This window comes from Canis lupus (genome assembly GCF_048164855.1).
Source record: "Canis lupus baileyi chromosome Y unlocalized genomic scaffold, mCanLup2.hap1 SUPER_Y_unloc_5, whole genome shotgun sequence".
NCBI classification, from domain to species: domain Eukaryota; kingdom Metazoa; phylum Chordata; class Mammalia; order Carnivora; family Canidae; genus Canis; species Canis lupus.
Window position 1 is genome coordinate 474541 of NW_027326473.1, and position 21441 is coordinate 495981.

General features: G+C 37.2%; 1 protein-coding gene across 6 annotated transcripts in view; it reads right to left on the reverse strand.

The window, feature by feature from the left end:
- LOC140629711 (cullin-4B-like) overlaps nt 1–21441 on the reverse strand; it is a 108358-nt gene that overhangs the window by 13672 nt on the left and 73245 nt on the right. For all 6 annotated transcript variants that reach the window (XM_072819283.1, XM_072819285.1, XM_072819284.1 and 3 more), the window contains 2 exons: nt 14422–14527; nt 11272–11444 (listed from right to left, as the gene is read on the reverse strand). In XM_072819283.1, coding sequence (XP_072675384.1) covers nt 11272–11444; nt 14422–14527 — 279 coding nt within the window. The remainder of the gene's footprint in view (nt 1–11271; nt 11445–14421; nt 14528–21441) is intronic.

The window sequence follows — 21441 nt, forward strand, 5'->3', positions numbered from 1 at the left end:
TTGGGGTTGTCCCCTACATATTTTCAGAGCACAATGCTTTGAAACTAGAACTCAGTCACAAGAAGAACTCTGTAAGAAACTCAAGTATGTAGAGGTTAAGAGCATTCAACTAAAAGATGAAAGGGTCAACCAGGAAATTAGAGAAGAATGACAAAGATTCATGGAAACTAACGAAAATGAACATACAACCATTCAAGATCTTTGGGATATAGCAAAAGTAATCCTAAAAGGGAAATATATTGCAATAGAAGCATCCTTCAAAACACTGGAAAAAATCCAAATACACAAGCTAACTTCCCATTCAAAGAAACTGGAGAAAGAATAGCAAATAAAACCTATACCAAGCAGAAGAAGAGAGATAATAAACATTCGAGCAGGACTCAATGAAACAGAGGCCAGAAGAACTGTAGAACAGATCAGCGCAACCAGGAGTTGGTTCTTTGAAAGAATTAGTAAGACAGATAAACCATTAGCCAGCCTTATTAAAAACAAAAGAGAAAAGACTCAATAAAATCATGAATGGAAAAGGAGAGATCAAACCAATACCAAAGAAATACAAATGATATAGAATAAAACCTATGGACTGAAGATGGCAGAAGAGTAGGGTCCCCAAGTCACCTGTCACCACCAAAATACCTAGATAACCTTCACCCTGAAAATCTATGAATTCAGCCTGAGATTGAAAGAGAGAACAGCTGGAATGCTACAGTGAGAAGAGTTCACGCTTCTATCAAGGTAGAAAGACGGGGAAAAAATAAAGAAAGAAACAAAAGGCATCCGAGGGGGAGAGGCCCGCTAGGAGCTGGGGTAAGGAGGGGGCGAGTGCCCCCAGGACAGGAAAGCACCCTCCCAGAAAAGCAGGACCTTCACCAATCTTCCCGGACAGAAAGGGGCTCGCAAGGAGTTAGAGCAGGACCCCAGGAGGGCGGGGATGCCCTCAGGCTCCATGGGACTCTAACAGACACTTGCGCCCTGGGGAGACCGTGCCCAGCTCCCTAAAAGGCTGCAGTGGCACACGGCTGGACTCGGGAGCAGCTCGGCGGGGAGGGGGCTGCACTGGGGGGGCTCGGGGAGGCTTGGTGGGAGAATCCGAGAAGAGGGGGCTGCGTGCCCCGGAAGCAGCTCAGAGGGACTCAGGCAGGGGCTCAGGTGGGGGCTCCGCAGAGGGGGCTGCACGGCTGGAAGTGCGAATCCAACAGCACAGGCCCGGGAGCACAGCACTCCGGGGACACAGCCCAGGATCCGACCTCCCCCCAGGGACAGACGGAGGCCAGGAGCGCCCAGGACAGCAAGGACACTACTGCTCCGAGCTGAGCATCCAGGCCCCTGCAGACTGAGAACTCCATAGTAACTGGGGTAGCTGAATCCAGACTCCAGAGCTTGCCGCTGCCACTGTGGTTGTTCCTCCTGAGCCTCATGGAGTAAACAACCCACACTGAGCCATGAACCAGGCAGGGGGCAGAGCAGCTCCCCCAAGTGCTAACACTGAAAATCAGCATAACAGGCCCCTCAACAAGAACACCAGCTAGACAAGTTCCAGGGGAAGTCAAGTGACTTACTGTATACAGAATCAGAAGATACTCCCCTGTGTTTTTTTTTTCTTTTTGATTTCTGTATGCTTCCCCCACCCTTTTCCTTTCTTTCCTTTTCTTTCTATTTTTTATTTTTATTCCTTTATTATTTTTTCTTTTTCTCTTTTCTTTCCTTCTTTCTCTCCTCTCTTTTTCTCCTTTTCCCAATACAACTTGTTTTTGGCCATTCTGCACTGAGCAAAATGACGAGAAGGAAAACCACACCTCTAAAGAAAGAATCAGAAACAGTCCTCTCTCCCACTGAGTTACAAAATTAGGATTACAATTCAATGTCAGAAAGCCAATTCAGAAGAACTATTATAAAGCTACTGGTGGCTCTAGAAAAAAAAGCATAAAGGACTCAAGAGATTTCATGACTGCAGAATTTAGATCTAATCACGCAGAAATTAAAATCAATTGAATGAGATGCACTCCAAACTAGAAGTCCTAACGACGAGGGTTTAACGAGGTGGAAGAACGAGTGAGTGACACAGAAGACAAGTTGATGGCAAAGAGGGAAACTGAGGAAAAAAGAGACAAACAATTAAAAGACCATGAGGATATATTAAGGGAAATAAATGACAGCCTGAGGAAGAAAAACCTACATTTAATTGGGGTTCCCAAGGGCACCGAAAAGTACAGAGGGCCAGAATACGTATTTGAACAAATCCTAGCTGAAAACTTTCTTAATCTGGGAAGGAAAACAGGCATTCAGATCCAGGAAATAGATCCCTCCCTAAAATCAATAAAAACCATTCAACACCTCGACATCTAATAGTTAAGCTTCAAATTCCAAAGATAAAGAGAAGATCCTTAAAGCAGCAAGAGACAAGAAATCCCTGACTTTTATGGGGAGGAGTATTAGGGTAACAGCGGACCTCTCCACAGAGACCTGGCAGGCCAGAAAGGGCTGGCAGGATATATTCAGGGTCGTAAATGAGAAGAACATGCAAGCAAGAAGATTTTATCCAGGAAGGCTCTCATTCAAAATGGAAGGAGAGATAAAGAGATTCCAAGACAGGCAGGAACTGAAAGAATATGTGACCTCCAAAGCAGCTCTGAAAGAAATCTTAAGGGGGACTCTTAAAATTCCCCTTGAAAAAGAAGTTCAGTGGAAATATCCATAAAAACAAGGACTGAATAGATATCATGATGACACTAAACTCATATCTTTCAATAGTAACTGTGAATGTGAATGGGCTGAATGACCCCATCAAAAGGCACAGAGTTTCAGACTGGATAAAAGAGCAGGACCCATCTAATTTGCTGTCTACAAGAACTCATTTTAGACAGAAGGACACCTACAGCCTGAAAATAAAAGGTTGGAGAACCATTTACCATTCAAATGGTCCTCAAAAGAAAGCAGGAGTAGCCATCCTTATATCAGATCAACTAAAATTTACCCGGAAGACTGTAGTGAGAGATGAAGAGGGACACTATCTCATACTTAAAGGATCTATCCAACAAGAGGACTTAACAATCCTCAATATATATGCCCCGAATGTGGGAGCTGCCAAATATTTAAATCAATTAATAACCAAAGTGAAGAAATACTTAGATAATAATACACTTATACTTGGTGACTTCAATCTAGCGCATTCTATACTAGATAAGACTTCTAGGTACAACATCTCCAAAGAAACAAGAGCTTTAAATGATACACTGGACCAGATGGATTTCACATATATCTACAGAACTTTACATCCAAACTCAACTGAATACACATTCTTCTCAAGTGCACATAGAACTTTCTCCAGAATAGACCACATACGGGGTGACAAATTAGGTCTGAACCGATACCAAAAGATTGGGATCGTCCCCTGCATATTCTCAGACCATAATGCCTTGAAATTAGAACTAAATCACAACAAATTTCAAAGGACCTCAAACACGTGGAGGTTAAGGACCGTCCTGCTAAAAGATGAAAGGGTCAACAAGGAAATTAAGGAAGAATTAAAAAGATTCATGGAAACTAATGAGAATGAAGATACAACCATTCAAAATCTTTGGGATGCAGCAAAAGCAGTCCTAAGGGGGAAAAACATTGCAATACAAGCATCCATTCAAAAACTGTAAAGAACTCAAATACAAAAGCTAACCTAACACCTAAAGGAGCTAGATAAAAAAACAGCAAATAGATCCTACGCCCAAGGGAAGAAGAGAGTTAATTAAGATTCGAGCAGAACTCAACAAAATCGAGACCAGAAGAACTGTGGAACAGATCAACAAAACCAGGAGTTGGTTCTTAGAAAGAATTAATAAGGTAGAAACCATTAGCCAGCCTTATTAAAAGAAGAGGGAGAAGACTCAAATTAATAAAATCATGAGTGAGAAAGGAGAGATCACTACCAACACCAAGGAAATACAAATGATTTTAAAAACATATTATGAACAGCTATACGCCAATAATTAGGCAATCTAGAAGACATGGACGCGTTCCTGGAAAGCCACAAACTACCAAAACTGGAACAGGAAGAAATAGAACACCTGAACAGGCCAATAACCAGGGAGGAAATTAGAGCAGTCATCAAAAACTACCCAACACACAAAAGTCCAGGGCTAGAAGGCTTCCCAGGGGAATTCTATCAAACATTTAAAGAAGAAACCATACCTATTCTACTAAAGCTGTTTGGAAAGAAAGAAAGAGATGGAGTACTTCTAAATTCATTCTATGAGGCCAGCATCACCTTAATTCCAAAACCAGACAAAGACCCCGCCGAAAAGGAGAATTACAGACCAATATCCCTGATGAACACGGATGCAAACATTCTCAACAAGATACTAGTCAATAGGATCCAACCGTACATTAAGAAAATTATTCACCATCACCAAGTAGGATTTATCCCCGTGACACAAGGCTGGTTCAACACACTCGTAAAACAATCAATGTGATTCATCATATCAGCAAGAGAAAAATCAAGAACCATATGATCCTCTCCTTAGATGCAGAGAAAGCATTTGACAAAATACAGCATCCATTCCTGATCAAAACTCTTCAGAGTGTAGGGATAGAGGGAACATTCCTCGACATCTTAAAAGACATCTATGAAAAGCCCACAGCAAATATCATTCTCAATGGGGAAGCACTGGGAGCCTTTCCCCTAAGATCAGGAACAAGAGAGGGATGTGCACTCTCACCAATGCTATTCAACATAGTACTGGAAGTCCTAGCCTCAGCAATCAGACAACAAAAAGACATTAAAGGCATTCAAATTGGCAAAGAAGAAGTCAACCTCTCCCTCTTCGCCAATGACATTCTACATAGAAAACCCAAAAGCCTCCACTCCAAGATTGTTAGAACTCATGCAGCAATTTGGTAGCGTGGTAGGATACAAAATCAATGCCCAGAAATCAATGGCATTTCTATACACTAACAATGAGACTGAAGAAAGAGAAATTAAGGAGTCAATCCCATTTACAATTGCACCCAAAAGCCTAAGATACCTAGGAATAAACCTAACCAAAGAAGTAAAGAATCTATACCCTAAAAGCTATAGAACACTTCTGAAAGAAACTGAGGAAGACACAAAGAGATGGAAAAATATTCCATGTTCATGGATTGGCAGAATTAATATTGTGAAAATGTCAATGTTACCCTGGACAATTTACACGTATAATGCAATCCCTATCAAAATACGATGGACTTTCTTCAGAGACTTAGAACAAAGTATTTTAAGATTTATGTGGGATCAGAAAAGACCCCGAATAGCCAGGGGAATTTTAAAAAAGAAAACCATATCTGGGGGCATCACAATGACAGATTTCAGGTTGTACTACAAACCTGTGGTCATCAAGACAGTGTGGTACTGGCACAAAAATAGACACATAGATCAATGGAACACAATAGAGAAGCCAGAAGTGGACCCTCAACTTTATGGTCAACTAATATTTGATAAAGGAGGAAAGACTATCCACTGGAAGAAAGACAGTCTCTTCAATAAATGGTGCTGGGAAAATTGGACGTCTACATACAGAAGAATGAAACTAGACCACTCTCTTTCACCATACACATAGATAAACTCAAAATGGATGAAAGATCTAAATGTGAGACAAGATTCCATCAAAATCCTAGAGAAGAACACAGGCAACACCCTTTTTGAACTTGGCCACAGTAACTTCTTGCAAGATACTACCATGAAGGCAAGAGAAACAAATGCAATAATGAACTATTGGGACTTCATCAAGATAAGAAAGTTTTGCAAAGTCATAGAAACAGTCCACAATATTAAAAGACTACCTACAGAATGGGAGAAGATATTTGCAAATGACGTATCAGTTAAAGTGCTACTATCAAACATCTATAAAGAGCATATTAAACTCAACCCCCCGAAAACAAACAATCCAATCATGAAATGGGGAAAAGACAGGAACAGAAATCTCACAGAGGAAGACACAGACATAGGCAACATGCACATGAGTAAATGCTTTGCATCACCTGCCATCAGGGAAATACAAATCAAAAGCACAATAAGATACCAACTCACACCAGTGAGAACGGGGAAAATGAACAAGGCAGGAAACCACAAATGTTTAAGAGGATGAGGATTAAGGGAATGCTCTTACACTGTTGGTGGGAATGTGAACTGGTGCAGCCACTTTGGAAAACTGAGTGGAGGTTCCTCAAAGAGTGAAAAACAGATCTGCCCTATGACCCAGCAATTGCACTGTTGGGGATTTACCCCAAAGATACAAATGCAGTGAAATGCGGAGGCACCTGCACCCCGACGTTTCTAGCAGCAATGTCCACAATAGCCAAACTGTGGAATGAGCCTCGGTGTCCATCAAAAGATGAATGGATAAAGAAGATGTAGTCTATGTGTACAATGGAATATTACTCAGCCATTAGAAACAACAAATACCCACCATTTTTTTTGACGTGGATGGAACTGGAGGGTATTATGTTAAGTGAAATAAGTCAATCAGAGAAGGACAAACATTACATGGTCTCATTCATTTGGGGAATATAAAAAAGATAGTGGGAATAAAGGGGAAAGGAGAAAAAATGAGTGGGAAATATCAGAAAGGGAGACAACATGAGAGACTTCTAACTCTGGGAAACAAACAAGGGGTAGTAGAAAGGGAGGTGGGTGTGGGGTGGGATGATTGGGTGACGGGCATGAGGGGGGGGCACTTGATGGGATGAGCACTGGGTGTTATTCTTTATGTTTGGCAAATTGAACAACAATAAAAAATAAATTTAAGAAAATCAAAGGGAAGACATACTTTGATAATAATACACTTATACTTGGTGACTTCAATGTAGTGCTTTCTACAATTGACAGGTCTTCTAAGTACATCTCCAAAGAAACGAGAGCTTTAAATGATACAGTGGACCAGATGGATTTCACAGGTATTTACAGAATTTTACACCCAAACACAAGTGAATACACATTCTAAAGTGCAAATGGAACTTGCTCCAGAATAGACCAAATACTGGGTCACAAATCAGGTCTTAACCAATACCAAAAGATTGGAATGATCCCCTGCATACTTTCAGACCATAATGCTTTGAAATTAGAATTAAATCACAACAAAAAGTTTGGAAGGATTTAAAACATGTGGAGGTTAAGGACCATCCCGTTAAAAGACGAAAGGGTAAAGTTCTGTAAATATCTTACAGCATCTATTCTTGATTAAAAATACCAAAACCTGGGGATCACTGGGTGGCTCAGTAGTTTCGCACTTGCCTTTGGCCCAGGGCGCAATCCTGGAGTCCCGGGATCAAGTCTCGCGTTGGGCTCCTGTAATGGAGCCTGCTTCTCCCTCTGCCTGTGTCTTTGCCTGCTCTCTCTATGTCTATCATAAATAAATAAATAAATAAATAAATAAATAAATAAATAAATAAATAAATAAAATCTTTAAAAATACCAAAACCCCTCAACAATGTAGGGATAGATAGAACATAACTCAACATCATAAAGTCCATATGACAAAAGACCCACAGCTAGTGTCTTCCTCAATGAGTATAAAATGATAATTTTCCCTCTGCATTTAGGAAGATGACTAGAATGTCCACTCTCACCATTACAATTTAACATAGGTTAAATTGCCATAGTCTTAGCTTCAGCACTCAGAAAACAAGAAATAAAGAAATAAAGTGCTTCCAAATCAGCAAGTCACTGTTTTCAGATGACATGATACTCTGTAAATACCCAAAAAGACTTCACCAAAAAAACTGCTAAAATATTTAAGTTCTGCAAAGTTGCAGATACAAAATCAAGCAATAATAAAGCAGTGGAAAAGATTAAGGAAATCTATCCCATTTGCAATTTCACCAAGAGGAAAAAAAATACCTAGAATAAAGACCTAACTACAGAAGTAAACAATCTGTACTCTGATAACTATAAGCATTTATGAAAGAAACTGTGGAGGCATAAAGAAATGGAAAAGTATGCTGTCTATGCTAATGGACTGGAAGAACAAACACTGTTAAAATGTCTATACTACCGAGAGCAATCTACACATTCAATGCATACCAAAATTCTACAAGCATTTTTCACAGACGTAGAATAAAAAAAGCACCAAATATTTATGAAGCTACAAAACACCCCAAATGGCCAAAGGAATCCTGAAAAAAAAAATAAAATTGGAGGTATCATGATTCTGGATACCAAGCTGTATTACCAAGCTGTCATCATCAAGAATGTATGATACTCGCAGAAACCCAGACACATAGATCCATGCAACATAACAGAAAACCCAGAAGTGAACCTATAGCTCTGTGGACAACTAAATTTCAACAAGGCAAAAAGAATATCTAATAGAGAAAACACAGTCTCTTCAACAAATAGTGTTGAGAAAACTCAGAAGAATAGCACAACAAAATCAAAATGGATGAAAGACCATAAGGTAAGACAGGAAACCATCTAAATCCCAGAGGAGAACACAAGCTGTAGCAACTTACACTAGCTGTAGCAACTTATCAGATATATGCTGAAATGTCCACAATAGCCAAACTGTGGAAGGAGCCTCGGTGTCCATCGAAAGATGAATGGATAAAGAAGATGTGGTTTATGTATACAATGGAATATTACTCAGCCATTAGAAATGACAAACACCCACCATTTGCTTTGACGTGGATATAACTGGAGGGTATTATGCTGAGTGAAATAAGTCAATCGGAGAAGAACAAACATTATATGTTCTCATTCATTTGGGGAATATAAATAATAGTGAAAGGGAATAGAGGGGAAGGGAGAAGAAATGGGTAGGAAATGTCAGAAAGGAAGACAGAACATGAAGACTCCTAACTCTGGGATATGAACTAGGGGTGGTGGAAGGGGAGGGGGGCAGGGGGTGAGGGTAACTGGGTGGCGGGCACTGAGGGGGGCACTTGATGATGAGCACTGGGTGTTATTCTGTATGTTGGCAAATTGAACACCAATAAAAAATAAATTTATTATAAAAATCGACATATGCTGAGGAAAGGGAAATAAAAGCAAAAATGAACTACTGGGTCTTCAGAGTAAAACACTTCTGCACGGTGAAGGAATCAATCAACACAACAATTAATGGAATGAGAGGAGATATTTGCAAATGATATATCTGACAAAGGGCTAATATCCAAAATCTGAAGGAATTTGTCAAACTCAACACCCAAAAAAACCAAATAGTCCAGTTAAGAAATCAGCAGAAGATATGAATGGACACTTTTCCAAATAAGACATCCAGATGCCAACAAGCACATGAAAAGATGGTCAACATCTCGCATTCTCAAATAAATACAAGTCAAAATTGTGATGAGATATCACCCCACAGCACTCAGAATGGCTCAAATAAACAACACAAGACACAACAGATGTTGATTAGCATGCATGAGAAAGGGAAAACACTGGTGCACTGTTGGTAAGAATGCAAACTGGTGCAATCATTCTTGCAGGGTGTGGAAATTCCACTGAAAGTTAAAAATAGAAATACCCAAAGACAGCAATTGCACTCTTAGGTATTTACCCAAAAAATAAATAAAATATATTTGAAGAGTTACAGGCACCCTGATGTTTATAGCAGCGTTATCAACATATCCAAGCTATGGAGAGAATCTAAATGTGTCCATCAGGTGAGGAATGGATAAAGAAGATATGTCAGATACACAATGCAATATTACTTCACTATTAAAAAATAAATAAAATCTTGTGATCTGTGAGGATGTGGATGGAGCTCAAGTATATTATGCTAAGCAATATAAGTCAGTCATATAGTCAAATAAATACCATATTATCTCACTCATATGTTGTATTTAAGTCTCCCTCTGCCTACATCTCTGCCTCTCCCTCTCTGTGTGTGTGTCTCTCATGAATAAATAAATAAATCTTTAAAAAAATGAAAGAAAGAAAACAAATGAATATATGGGAATGAGAGGGGGAGAGAAAAACACCGAAAGATATCCTTAACTACAGAAAACAAACAGTATTGATGGAGGTTAGTGGGGGATGGGCTAAATGGGACATTATTATTAAAGAGGACACTTGTGGGCACGTGGGTGGCTCAGTCAATTATGTGTCTGACATCAGCTCAAGTCATGATCTCAGGGTCCTGGGATTGAGCCCTCATGGGGCATCCCCTAATCAATTGGCAGTCTGCTTGTCCCTCTGCCTCTCCCCTGAGTGGTGTGGGTATACTCTCTGTCTCTCTTTCTCAATTAAATAAAATCTTTAAAAACACTAAAAAGAAGAAGAAGAGGGTGCTTGTGAATACTGTGTGTTGTATGTATGGGATGAATCAGCTCTACTCCTGAAACCAATACGGCACTGTACTGTATGTTAACTTAGATTTAAACTTTACAAAAAGTGGTCAATATTATCAATCTACAGAATGCAAATCAAAAGGATCAGGAGATATCACTTCTTCCTAGTAGAAAGTCTGTAATAATAATAATAATAATAATAATAATAATAATAAATGCAGAAAATAAGTCTTGCAAAATATATACAGAAACTAAAACCCTTGTGCACTGGTGGTAATCTTTTATAAAGCTTGCAAGTCCTATGGAAAATAGTATAGTGATTCCTCAAAATAAATGAGAATAGATCCACTGTAGGATCCAGTTGTGTAGGATCCTATGGACAAAGAATTGAAGGAGAGTCTCAAAAAGATAGTAGATAGTAGATAGTTTTGAGATAGTTATCTCTAAAGATAGTTGTATACACTGTACATTCACATTCACAGCAACAGTATTCAAAGGACCATGAAAATAGATGGATAAATAGAATGTGACATATTCATAAAATGGAACATTTGCTATAAATAGGAATAAATCTTGTTACATGCTATCACATATTCCATGTATGAAATTTTAGGACATTATGCTAAGCGAATTAGGCCAGTCACAAAAAGACACAGTCTGTGTGGTCCCCTACTTATACAAGTTACCAAAATTAGTCACATTCATAGAAAATAAAAAAGTAAGTAAAGCTATTGTTTACCAAGGCTGGTGGTTAAGAAGAAAAGTTGAGTACTGCTACAGAAGACAGTTTTTTTTTGTTGTTATTTAAAATGAAGAAGTTCTGGACACAATGCACCACAGTGTAGATGTATTAACACTACTTTACACTTCAAAACGGTAAGGATGGCAAATTTTACATGTTTTTACCACAATAAAAAAAAATGTGCTGTAGAATTACTGCTGATCCAAAAACAAAAGACTTATAAAAGGTGTCAGAAAATTAAAAAGAGACATTAAGATAAAGAGGAAAAAAAATACCGTTTCTTTCTCCTGGATTTGATTGATCTTTATCTTGAAGAGTTTGTGGTTGAATTCCTCATTACAAAAAAATCTGTCACCATCTTCCACATCCTTGCCCTTGGGGTTTTTGATGAGAACTCTAGCTCTGCCACAAGCTAATGACTGTAGAGTTCTTCTTAGTTCTCTATCCTCTGAATGAGAAAAAAAATGTTTAGAATTTTTTATATCACACACTTAACAATTATAATCAAAACTTACTTAGTCCATTGTGGACATTGCTGTTACAAACATTGGGGTGCAGGTGTCCTGCCGTTTCACTGCATCTTTGGGGTAAATCCCCAGCTGTGTAATTGCTGGGTCACAGGGTAGTTCTATTTTTAACTCTTTGAGAAACCTCCACATAGTTTTCCAGAGTGGCTGCACCAGTTCACACTCCCACCAACATTGCAGGAGGGTTCCACTTTCTCCAAATCCTCTCCAACATTTGTTGTTTCCTGTCTTGTTAATTTTCACCATTCTCACTGGTGTGGTGGTAGCCAAACTGTGGAAGGAGCCTCAGTGTCCATCCAAAGATGAATGGATAAAGAAGATGTGGTAAAAAGAAAACCATATCTGGGGGCATCACAATGCCAGATTTCAGGTTGTACTACAAAGCTGTGGTCATCAAGACACTGTAGTACTGGCACAAAAACAGACACATAGATCAATGGAACAGAACAGAGAACCCAGAAGTGGACCCTGAACTTTATGGTCACCTAATATTCGACAAAGGAGGAAAGACTATCCATTGGAAGAAAGACAGTCTCTTCAATAAATGGTGCTGGGAAAATCAGACATCCACATGCAGAAGAATGAAACTAGACCACTCTCTTGCTCCATACACAAAGATCAACTCAAAATGGATGAAAGATCTAAATGTGAGTCAAGATTCCATCAAAATCCTAGGGAGAACACAGGCAACACCCTTTATGAACTCAGCCACAGGAACTTCTTAACTTCTTGCAAGATACATCCACAAAGGCAAAAGAAACAAAAGCAAAAATGAACTATTGGGACTTCATCAAGATAAGAAGCTTTGGCACAGCAAAGGATATAGTCAACAAAACTAAAAGACGATCTACGGAATGGGAGAAGATATTTGCAAATGACATATCAGATAAAGGGCTAGTTTCCAAGATCTATAAAGAATTTCTTAAACTCAACACCATAGAAATAAACAACCCAATCATGAAACGGGCAAAAGACATGAACAGAAATCTCACAGAGGAAGACACAGACATGGCCAACATGCACATGAGAAAATGCTCTGCATCACTTTCATCAGGGAAATACAAATCAAACCACAATGAGATACCACCTCACACCAGTGAGAATGGGGAAAATTAACAAGGCAGGAAACCACAAATGTTGGAGAGGATGCGGAGAAAGGAGAGCCCTCTTACACTGTTGGTGGGAATGTGACCTGGTGCAGCCACTCTGGAAAACTGTGTGGAGGTTCCTCAAAGAGTTAAAAACAGACCTGCCCTTAAACCCAGCAATTGCACTGTTGGGGATTTACCCCAAAGATACAGATGCAATGAAACGCCGGGACACCTGCACCCCGATGTTTCTAGCAGCAATGTCCACAATAGCCAAACTGTGGAAGGAGCCTCGGTGTCCATCGAAAGATGAATGGATAAAGAAGATGTGGGGATCCCTGGGTGGCGCAGCGGTTTGGCGCCTGCCTTTGGCCCAGGGCGCGATCCTGGAGACCTCGGATCGAATCCCACGTCAGGCTCCTGGTGCATGGAGCCTGCTTCTCCCTCTGCCTGTGTCTCTGCCTCTCTCTCTGTGTGTGTAACTATCATAAATAATAAAAAAAAGATGTGGTTTATGTATACAATGGAATATTACTCAGCCATTAGAAATGGCAAATACGTACCATTTGCTTCAATGTGGATGGAACTGGAGGGTATTATGCTGAGTGAAGTAAGTCAATTGGAGAAGGACAAACACTGCATGTTCTCATTCATTTGGGGAATATAAATAATAGTGAAAGGGAATATAAGGGAAGGGAGAAGAAATGGGTAGGAAATATCAGAAAGGGAGAACATAAAGACTCCTAACTCTGGAATACGAACTAGGGGTGGTGGAAGGGGGTGGGAGTGAATGGGCGAAGGGCACTGAGGGGGGCACTTGATGGGATGAGCACTGGGTGTTATTCTGTATGTTGGTAAATTAAACACCAATAAAAAATAAATTTATTATTAAAAAATAGTGAAAAGGAATACAAGGGAAGGGAGACGAAATGTGTGGGAAATATCAGAAAGGGAGACAGAACATAAAGACTCCTAACTCTGGGAAACGAACTAGGGGTGGTGGAAGTGGAGGATGGTTGGGGGTGGGGGTGAATGGGTGACGGGCACTGAGGGGGGCACTTGACGGGATGAGCACTGAGGGTGAATGGGTGACGGGCACTGAGGGTGAATGGGTGACGGGCACTGAGGGTGAATGGGTGACGAGCACTGAGGGGGCACTTGACGGGTGTTATTTTGTATGCTGGCAAATTGAACACCAATAAAAAATAAATTTATTATAAAAAAAGATGTGGTATATGTATACAATTGAATATTATTTAGCCATTAGAAATGACAAATACCCACCATTTGCTTCAATGTAGTTAGAACTGGAGGGTATAATGCTGAGTGAATAAGTCCATTGGAATAAGTCCATTGGAGAAGGACAAACATTATATGGTCTTATTCATTTGGGGAATATAAAAAATAGTGAAAGGGAATTAAGGGGAAAGGAGAGAAAATGAGTAAAAATATCAGTGACAGTGACAGAACATGAGCAACACCTAACTCTGGGAAATGAACAAGGGGTGGTGGAAAGGGAGGTGGGAGGGGGGGTTAGGGTGACTGGGTGATGGGCACTGAGATGGGCACTTGACAGGATGAGCAGTGGGTGTTATAATATTGGGAAGTCAGACTCCAATAAAAAATATATACAAAAAAATTTTAAATAAAATTTTAAAATTAAATAAAATTAATAAAAATTAATATTTTATTAATAATTTTATTAATTTATAATAAATAATAAATTTATTAATAATTAATAATTTTATTAATTAAATAAAATTAATGATTAATAAAATTAAATAAAATTTTAAAATTAAAAAAAAGTTACCTAATCCAGTAGCCATCTTAATTTCTTCTAAGCTGAAATGATCTCCTTCATTAAACATCAAAAGCACCAATGTTTGGAAAAGAGTCACCTGAAGTTCTTTTTTGCCCTATTAGAAGCAATATTGTATTAATTTATAGAACAATAACATGTTATTGATGACTCAGGTAGGACTTTAGTTACATAAGATGGTCTACATTTGTTGTATTAAAGTATTAATTTGAAAAATAAGTCCTGTGGAAACAAAATAGAGCTAAAAGTAGGTGAATATTACTAGAAAATAATAGAATTTACCGTTTCCACCAATAGATAAAACACACTTTCCATCTCAACCCTCAGAACACACTAGATAGATATTTAAAAAAATAACAGGAAAATATACGTTAATTATCTATTCGTGACTTATTCATATTCACATAACTCTGGCTAAATAATTTCCCAATTACTTCTTTCAGTTACCATTCACTGATAGTAATTATGAAAATTACAACGCTGTACTCCTTCTAAACATTTAACTGAAATCAATTAAATACTTAATGTTAAACCTTTGAGCATGGGGGGAAGAAAAACCCCTTTGACACTGGTCTTGACAACTTTTTGGATATGATACCAACAGTAGCAGCAGCGGCAACAACAACAACAACAACAACAACAAAACAACAGCAAATAAGCAAATGGGACTGTCATAATAGCAATTCTCTGCAAAGGAAAAGAAATACAAGAAATTTATTCATTGTTCATTTCAACAAAATGAAAGGCATCCTACAGAATGGAAGGACATATTTGCAAACCATTTATCTGATAAAGGGTAATATCCAAATACATAAAATATTTATACTACTCAATTTAAGAAAAGCCAAAATAAAAGCTCATTAAAAACAGGCAAAGGGTGTCAATAATCAGTTTTTCCAAAAAAGATACTCAAATGGCCGAAAACTACATGAAAACATGTTCAAAATCAATAATCACTAGGGAAACTGTAAACAAACAAAGATGGAAGTTCATCATGAAAATAACAATAGAACCATTATATACATATATTTTTAAGATTTTATTTATTTATTCATGAGAGACAGAGAAAGAGGTAGAAACACAGGTAGAGAGAGATGCAGGCTCCATGCAGGGAACCCAATTTGGGACCCGATCCCAGGACTCCAGGATCACACCCTGAGCTGAAGGCAGAAGCTCAACCACTGAGCGATCTCGGAGTCCCTAGAACAATATATTATATAATCCAACAATTCCACTTCTGGGTTTCTATTTGAAAGAAAGGAAATCACTACGTAAAAGAAATCTGTGCACCTTCATGTTCTTTGCAGCACTATTTACAACAGCCATGACTTGGAAACAACCTAAGTATATATGAACATAAAAATGTGTAAGAAAATGAGACAGATTAGATTAAATAGATACACAGATTAAATAGGTTTATGTAGGTATACAGTTTTTATATACATTAATTATACATAGATACAATGGTATATTTATCAATAAGAAAAGAAAATTCTACCCTTTCTGACAATGATGATGGACGGAAGGCATGAGGCTAAGCGAAGTAAGTAACAGAAAATCAAATGCTATATGATCTCATGTTTTCCACAATGCTATGCTAATATATATTCCCATCAGTCTGAGAGCATAAGTGCCCAACTAATATCTCAAAACTAATTCCCATATGCTCATGAGTGCTAACAGCTGGCCTATTTAGTACCCCTAGCTGAGCTTCCTTAGTGAAGGTGTTTTTCTGCCAAAACAAACCTGTAAAGGCTTTAGAAAGAACTGCCTACTCAAATATACAGATAACTCAAGGAATCAAAGATTCACGTGAACAGTACACTGTCAAAGTATACTAACACAGCACCAAAAATTATGTCAAAAAATGAATATGAACTGACAAATAATTCAGAACAATCCTCTTAACAAAATTTAGTGAACTACAAATAATGAAAGACAACTAAGGGGAATTTAAGAAAACAATGCATGAAAATAATTTCAACAAAGATACAGAAATGACTAAGACAAAAATTCTACAGTGGAAGAACACACTGAGTGAATAATTCAGTTTAGAGCTTATTCAATAGCTATCTCATTATACAGAATAAAGAATCAGTGAACTTCTGGGATTATGAGAATCCTACAAAAAGAGGAGAAAGACAATGTGACAGAAGATATATTTAAAGTAATAAGGACTGAAAACTTCCTAAAATAGGCGGAAGAAATGTATGTCCAGACTCATGAGCCCCAAGAGACTCCAAATAGGTTAAACTTTTAAGGAGTAGACTCATTACAATGAAATTATCAAATGTGTAAACAAAAAGAATTTTGAAAGCAACAAAAGAAAATTTGCTCATCATATACAGAAGTGGGACTCACAAGAATATGAGCAGAATTCTCACCAAAACTTTGCAAGCAGGAGAGAGCGATCTATATAGTAATAAAAAAAATGAAAAAGTAAGATCCAATGATATGGTGCATATCAAAAACTGCATTTTAGCTTTCACAGAATGTACAGGAGGAGGTGAAAGGTTTTACCTAGTTTATATTAATAGCCAATTAATTAACAATTAACAGAAATTAGACAAAATATAGATAAGGCCAAGAATGGACAAAGAAAGGTGATTATATAATGAAAGGGCAATCGAAAAAGAATACAGAAATTTTAAATACATATGCTGTCAACATATGTATTTGACAGAAACTTTAAATACATAAATATATATGCTGTCAACATTGGGGCACTTAATATATAAAGCAATAGTAATAGAACTAAAAGGAGAAATAAATTAAAAAGTGACAAGTTAACAGTAAGGACTTTCCATACACTATTCTCAAGAACAGACCGTTCATCCAGATGCAAAATCAATTAGTAGGGAGAGCTGAAAAATACTACAGACTCAAGGACACATAGAGCCTTTTTTAGGACAGATCATATATGCCATTTAAATAATTTTAAAAAGCAGGAAGATAGAAATTATATCAGGTCTATTTTCTGACCACAATAGTAAGAAATCAGAAATCAGTAACAAAAGGAAAACTTGCAAATATATGGAAGTTACACGACACAATAATGGATCAAAGATCTTATAAATATACTTACTTGAGACAAATGATAAGGGAAATAAAACTGATGAGTTGTAGCAAAAGCAGTGGTTAAAGGGATTATTTTTACAGCAATAAATATCTACATTTATTGTATTACCTCAAATTCACCTAATTTATATCAAGTAGTAACTAGAAAAGCAAAAACTAAGTACAAATTAGTAGGAGGAGAGACCTCGTATCAGAGCAGAAATACATGAAAGAGAACAGAGAAAGAACATTAACAAAACTAAAAGTTGGTTCTTTGAAAAGAAGAAATTTGCAAACCTTTACAGACTCATCAAGAGAGATGACAAAAAATTATAAAGACGAGACTACCACAGAAACGAAAGAAATTCAAAGATTCATAAGACTACTATACACCAAAACATTAGATGACCTAGAAAAAATAACTGAATTTCTAGAAATACATAACTTACCATCACAGAAACATAAAAAAATAAAAAACTTGAACACAGCAATTAGTAGCAAAGAGATCGAACAGGTAAATCAAAATCCTATACAAAGAAAAATACAGACCCTAACTTCATAAGGGGTAAACTACTTAAAAAATAACACCAACTCTTCTCAAACTCTTATAAATAACTAAGATGAGGAAACAGTACCAGGTTCATTTCAGTAGGCGAACATTATTACACTCATAATAAGGCAGATAAAGACGCTATTAGAAAACAGCAAGATCCCTTGAATACATGTGCAAAAATTCTCAACTTAAATACTGGGTAAGTGAATTTAACAGAACCTTAAAAAGATCTTCTACCATGACCCAAAGGGATTCATCCCTGTGATACAAAGGTGAGTCAACATATGCAAAGCTATGTGATATATTACACCAACAGAATGAAAGATACAAATCACATGATCATCTCAATAGTTGCAGAAAAAGCACTTGAAAATAATTCACGTGAATTCATGACAAAAACTCTCAAACAAGTAGTTACAAAATAACATACCTCAACATAATGAAGGCCACAAATGAGAAGCATACAGCCAACATTTAGCTGAACAGCAGAGGTTAGAATTTAATCTTAACTAAATGATTTCAACTGCAGGTTTACCATATTTTTATTTTCTCCATTTTTCCCACCAATTTTATTTTTTTTCCTGTTTCAAACTCAGCTCCATTCCTCCAACTTCAAGCCATCTACTTCTTATCAATTACCTCAGTCTTCCCTGTTCTTCCCCATTCTCTAATTACAGCCTGTCCTCTAAATGTCTTCCTATGAAGTTTAGACTTTGGTCCATTAACAGGAGTAGATCCAGCTTTTGTGGCATCGGAATCTTAAACAATTTGGAGACCACTCTCAATAAAAATGATTTAATTCTAAATGAAAAGTTACACAGCTAAATAAGTATGTACTGAAAATGAATAAACATATTTATTGCTGGAAAGTAACAGATATGGTGATTACATTATCAAGATTATAACTGATTATGACTTTATAATTTGCATTCACTGCTAAATATTACATTTCTGTTTTTGTATGTTTTATTTCTGTGCTTTTATTGGTTTTCCCCATGTACAAATGCATCATCTAGTTTTCAAGACAGTTGTTATTTCCTTTCAATGTATTAAAAAGGCAGAATATAGTCATAACTTTTTAATACCTATAGTTATTCATATTATCCTGAATGCAGGTAAATAGCTTCCAGGGAGAGTGAGATACTAATTATTAATTCCAGCAAATGCTGCACTAGTTCCCTTTTATCCCAACCTTTGTTCATTCTGGGATGAAACTTTGAAAAAAGTATGGGTCTATTCATGAATACACCTGAAAATAATTAAATTATCCCTAATATAGTCCTCAAATTTGGTTATGATAATGTGAACTTACACAGTAATTAAGCAGAGCTTATTTTTTTTACATCATTACTATATGACGAAAAATGCTCCACAATAATGGAAGGTATTTCCCTAGTAAAGAATCCATTGTGTATAATTTGCTGAATAACAAAAACAAAACAAAACAAAAAACAAGAAAGGTCTTAAAATTTTTACTGGGAAACAAGTAACACTTCTGAAAATATGTACTTGCAGACTTTTTAATTTAAAATAGATGTCGTGAAATCCCTGGGTGGCTCAGTGGTTGCCTGCCTTCTGCCCAGGGCATGATCCAGGAGTTCCGGGATTGAGTCCCACATCAGGCTCCCTGCATGGAGCCTGCTTCCGCCTCTGCCTGTGTCTCTGCCTCTCTCTCTCTGTGTCTCTCATGAATAAATAAATAATATCTTAAAAAAAAATACGTGTCGCATTCAGGTGGGATGCAGAATTTTTACAGCTTGAAATTACTCAGTGTAGTAATACATGTCATAATACACTTTCCAAACCTGTAAGCTGCAACATATCAACCTTAAACACTAATACAATATATAGACTTTGGAAGATAATGATGTGTCAATGGAACATTATCAAGAATAATAAATGTATCAGTTTGGTGGGAGGTGCTGATCAAGGGAGACTTTATGATTTCTGTTCAATTTATCTTTAAATATTACACTGCTGGATTGAAGAGAATGCATGTATAGTTTAATTTCAAATCATTTTAATGAAAAAAAGTGTTATGAAAATATTATAATTTCTCAAATAATGAGAGTCCAACCAGCAAGAAGACTGGTCCTATCTAACTCAATCTGGTATTATCAACATATAGAATAATTCAGGAAAATATCACAGTATTTCTTGACTCCCTTTTCCAATTGTATTACAAATGTTAGTGTCACTAATAATTAGGGTTTTTTTCTTTCCTAAGTGAAGGACTTTAAACTGTTAAGAAGAGTCACCATAGAAAGCAATTAAAATTTAACTTTTCATTTATTAATTAATATAGATGCTCATGATGAATCCAGAAAGGTAAAATGAAGTGAAAATTGCACATTAGTAATCTCTAATATCAGTAAAATTAGTAAAAATTAGTAAAACTAATTGTATGTTTGCATCATGATAGAAGACAAAATGGTTGGAGGCAAATTCTTTATCTTTTCAGGCTTCCTGAAGTGAAAGAAGTATGATTAAGTTTGTCATTTTTAATCACATTTCTGTAGTATTTTACTTGTGATCAGGCATACACTGAGTTTCCCATAGGTATTTAAGAGCAAGGATAATAATGCATTCATACATATCATGTAAAAATTAGTTGTAATTATTCATCCTCTTATGTAAGTTCTTTCAGTAATATTAAATATTCAGATGTAACCTGAGAATTTGCATCATCTAGGTCCAACTTTACCTTGGGAAATCAAGTGTATCTTATATTACCCTGAGAACCTTAAGGGTCTAACTATTATCACTCGTGAAATGTAAACATGGTTTACATTTTCCTCTGTTCAAATCAAATGTGAGTTATCGCTTTTCAGCATGGCCTTTCCCAAACTGGCAGAGACAGAATTAAGACAAAATCTCTCTTATCATCTCTTAATACTTTGATCAATGAGCCACCATACTCAATTTATACACTTAAGGAATAGATTCAGTCTTCTTTGAAGGTAGAGAGAAACATGTTGGAGATATTTATCTATGGATTGTCAATGCCTGGGGCTTCTATGAAAAGAAAAAAAGTGTCACACAGTGAAGTGCTTTGGAAGATATATAAACTTCTTGTGGCTGCTATAAGACTTACCACAAACAGTGGCGCAAAGTGAAACCAGTATATATTCTATCACAGTTCTGAAGGTCCGGAATTCACATGAGTATCACTGGGTAAGAATCGATGTGTGGCAGGGTTATACTCTCTTCAGGGAGTTTACAGTATCCTCCAGCCATTTTCACAATACCTTTCCTCTCTCTGTCTCACTTTCTCCTTTGTGTGTGTGTGTGTGTGTGTGTGCACGCACAGGCATGTGTGTGTGTCTTGGGAAGGGGGTGAGGGAGAATTGTGTGTGTGTGAGTTTGTATGTAACCTTTGTTATGGCATTTAGGGCCCAGTC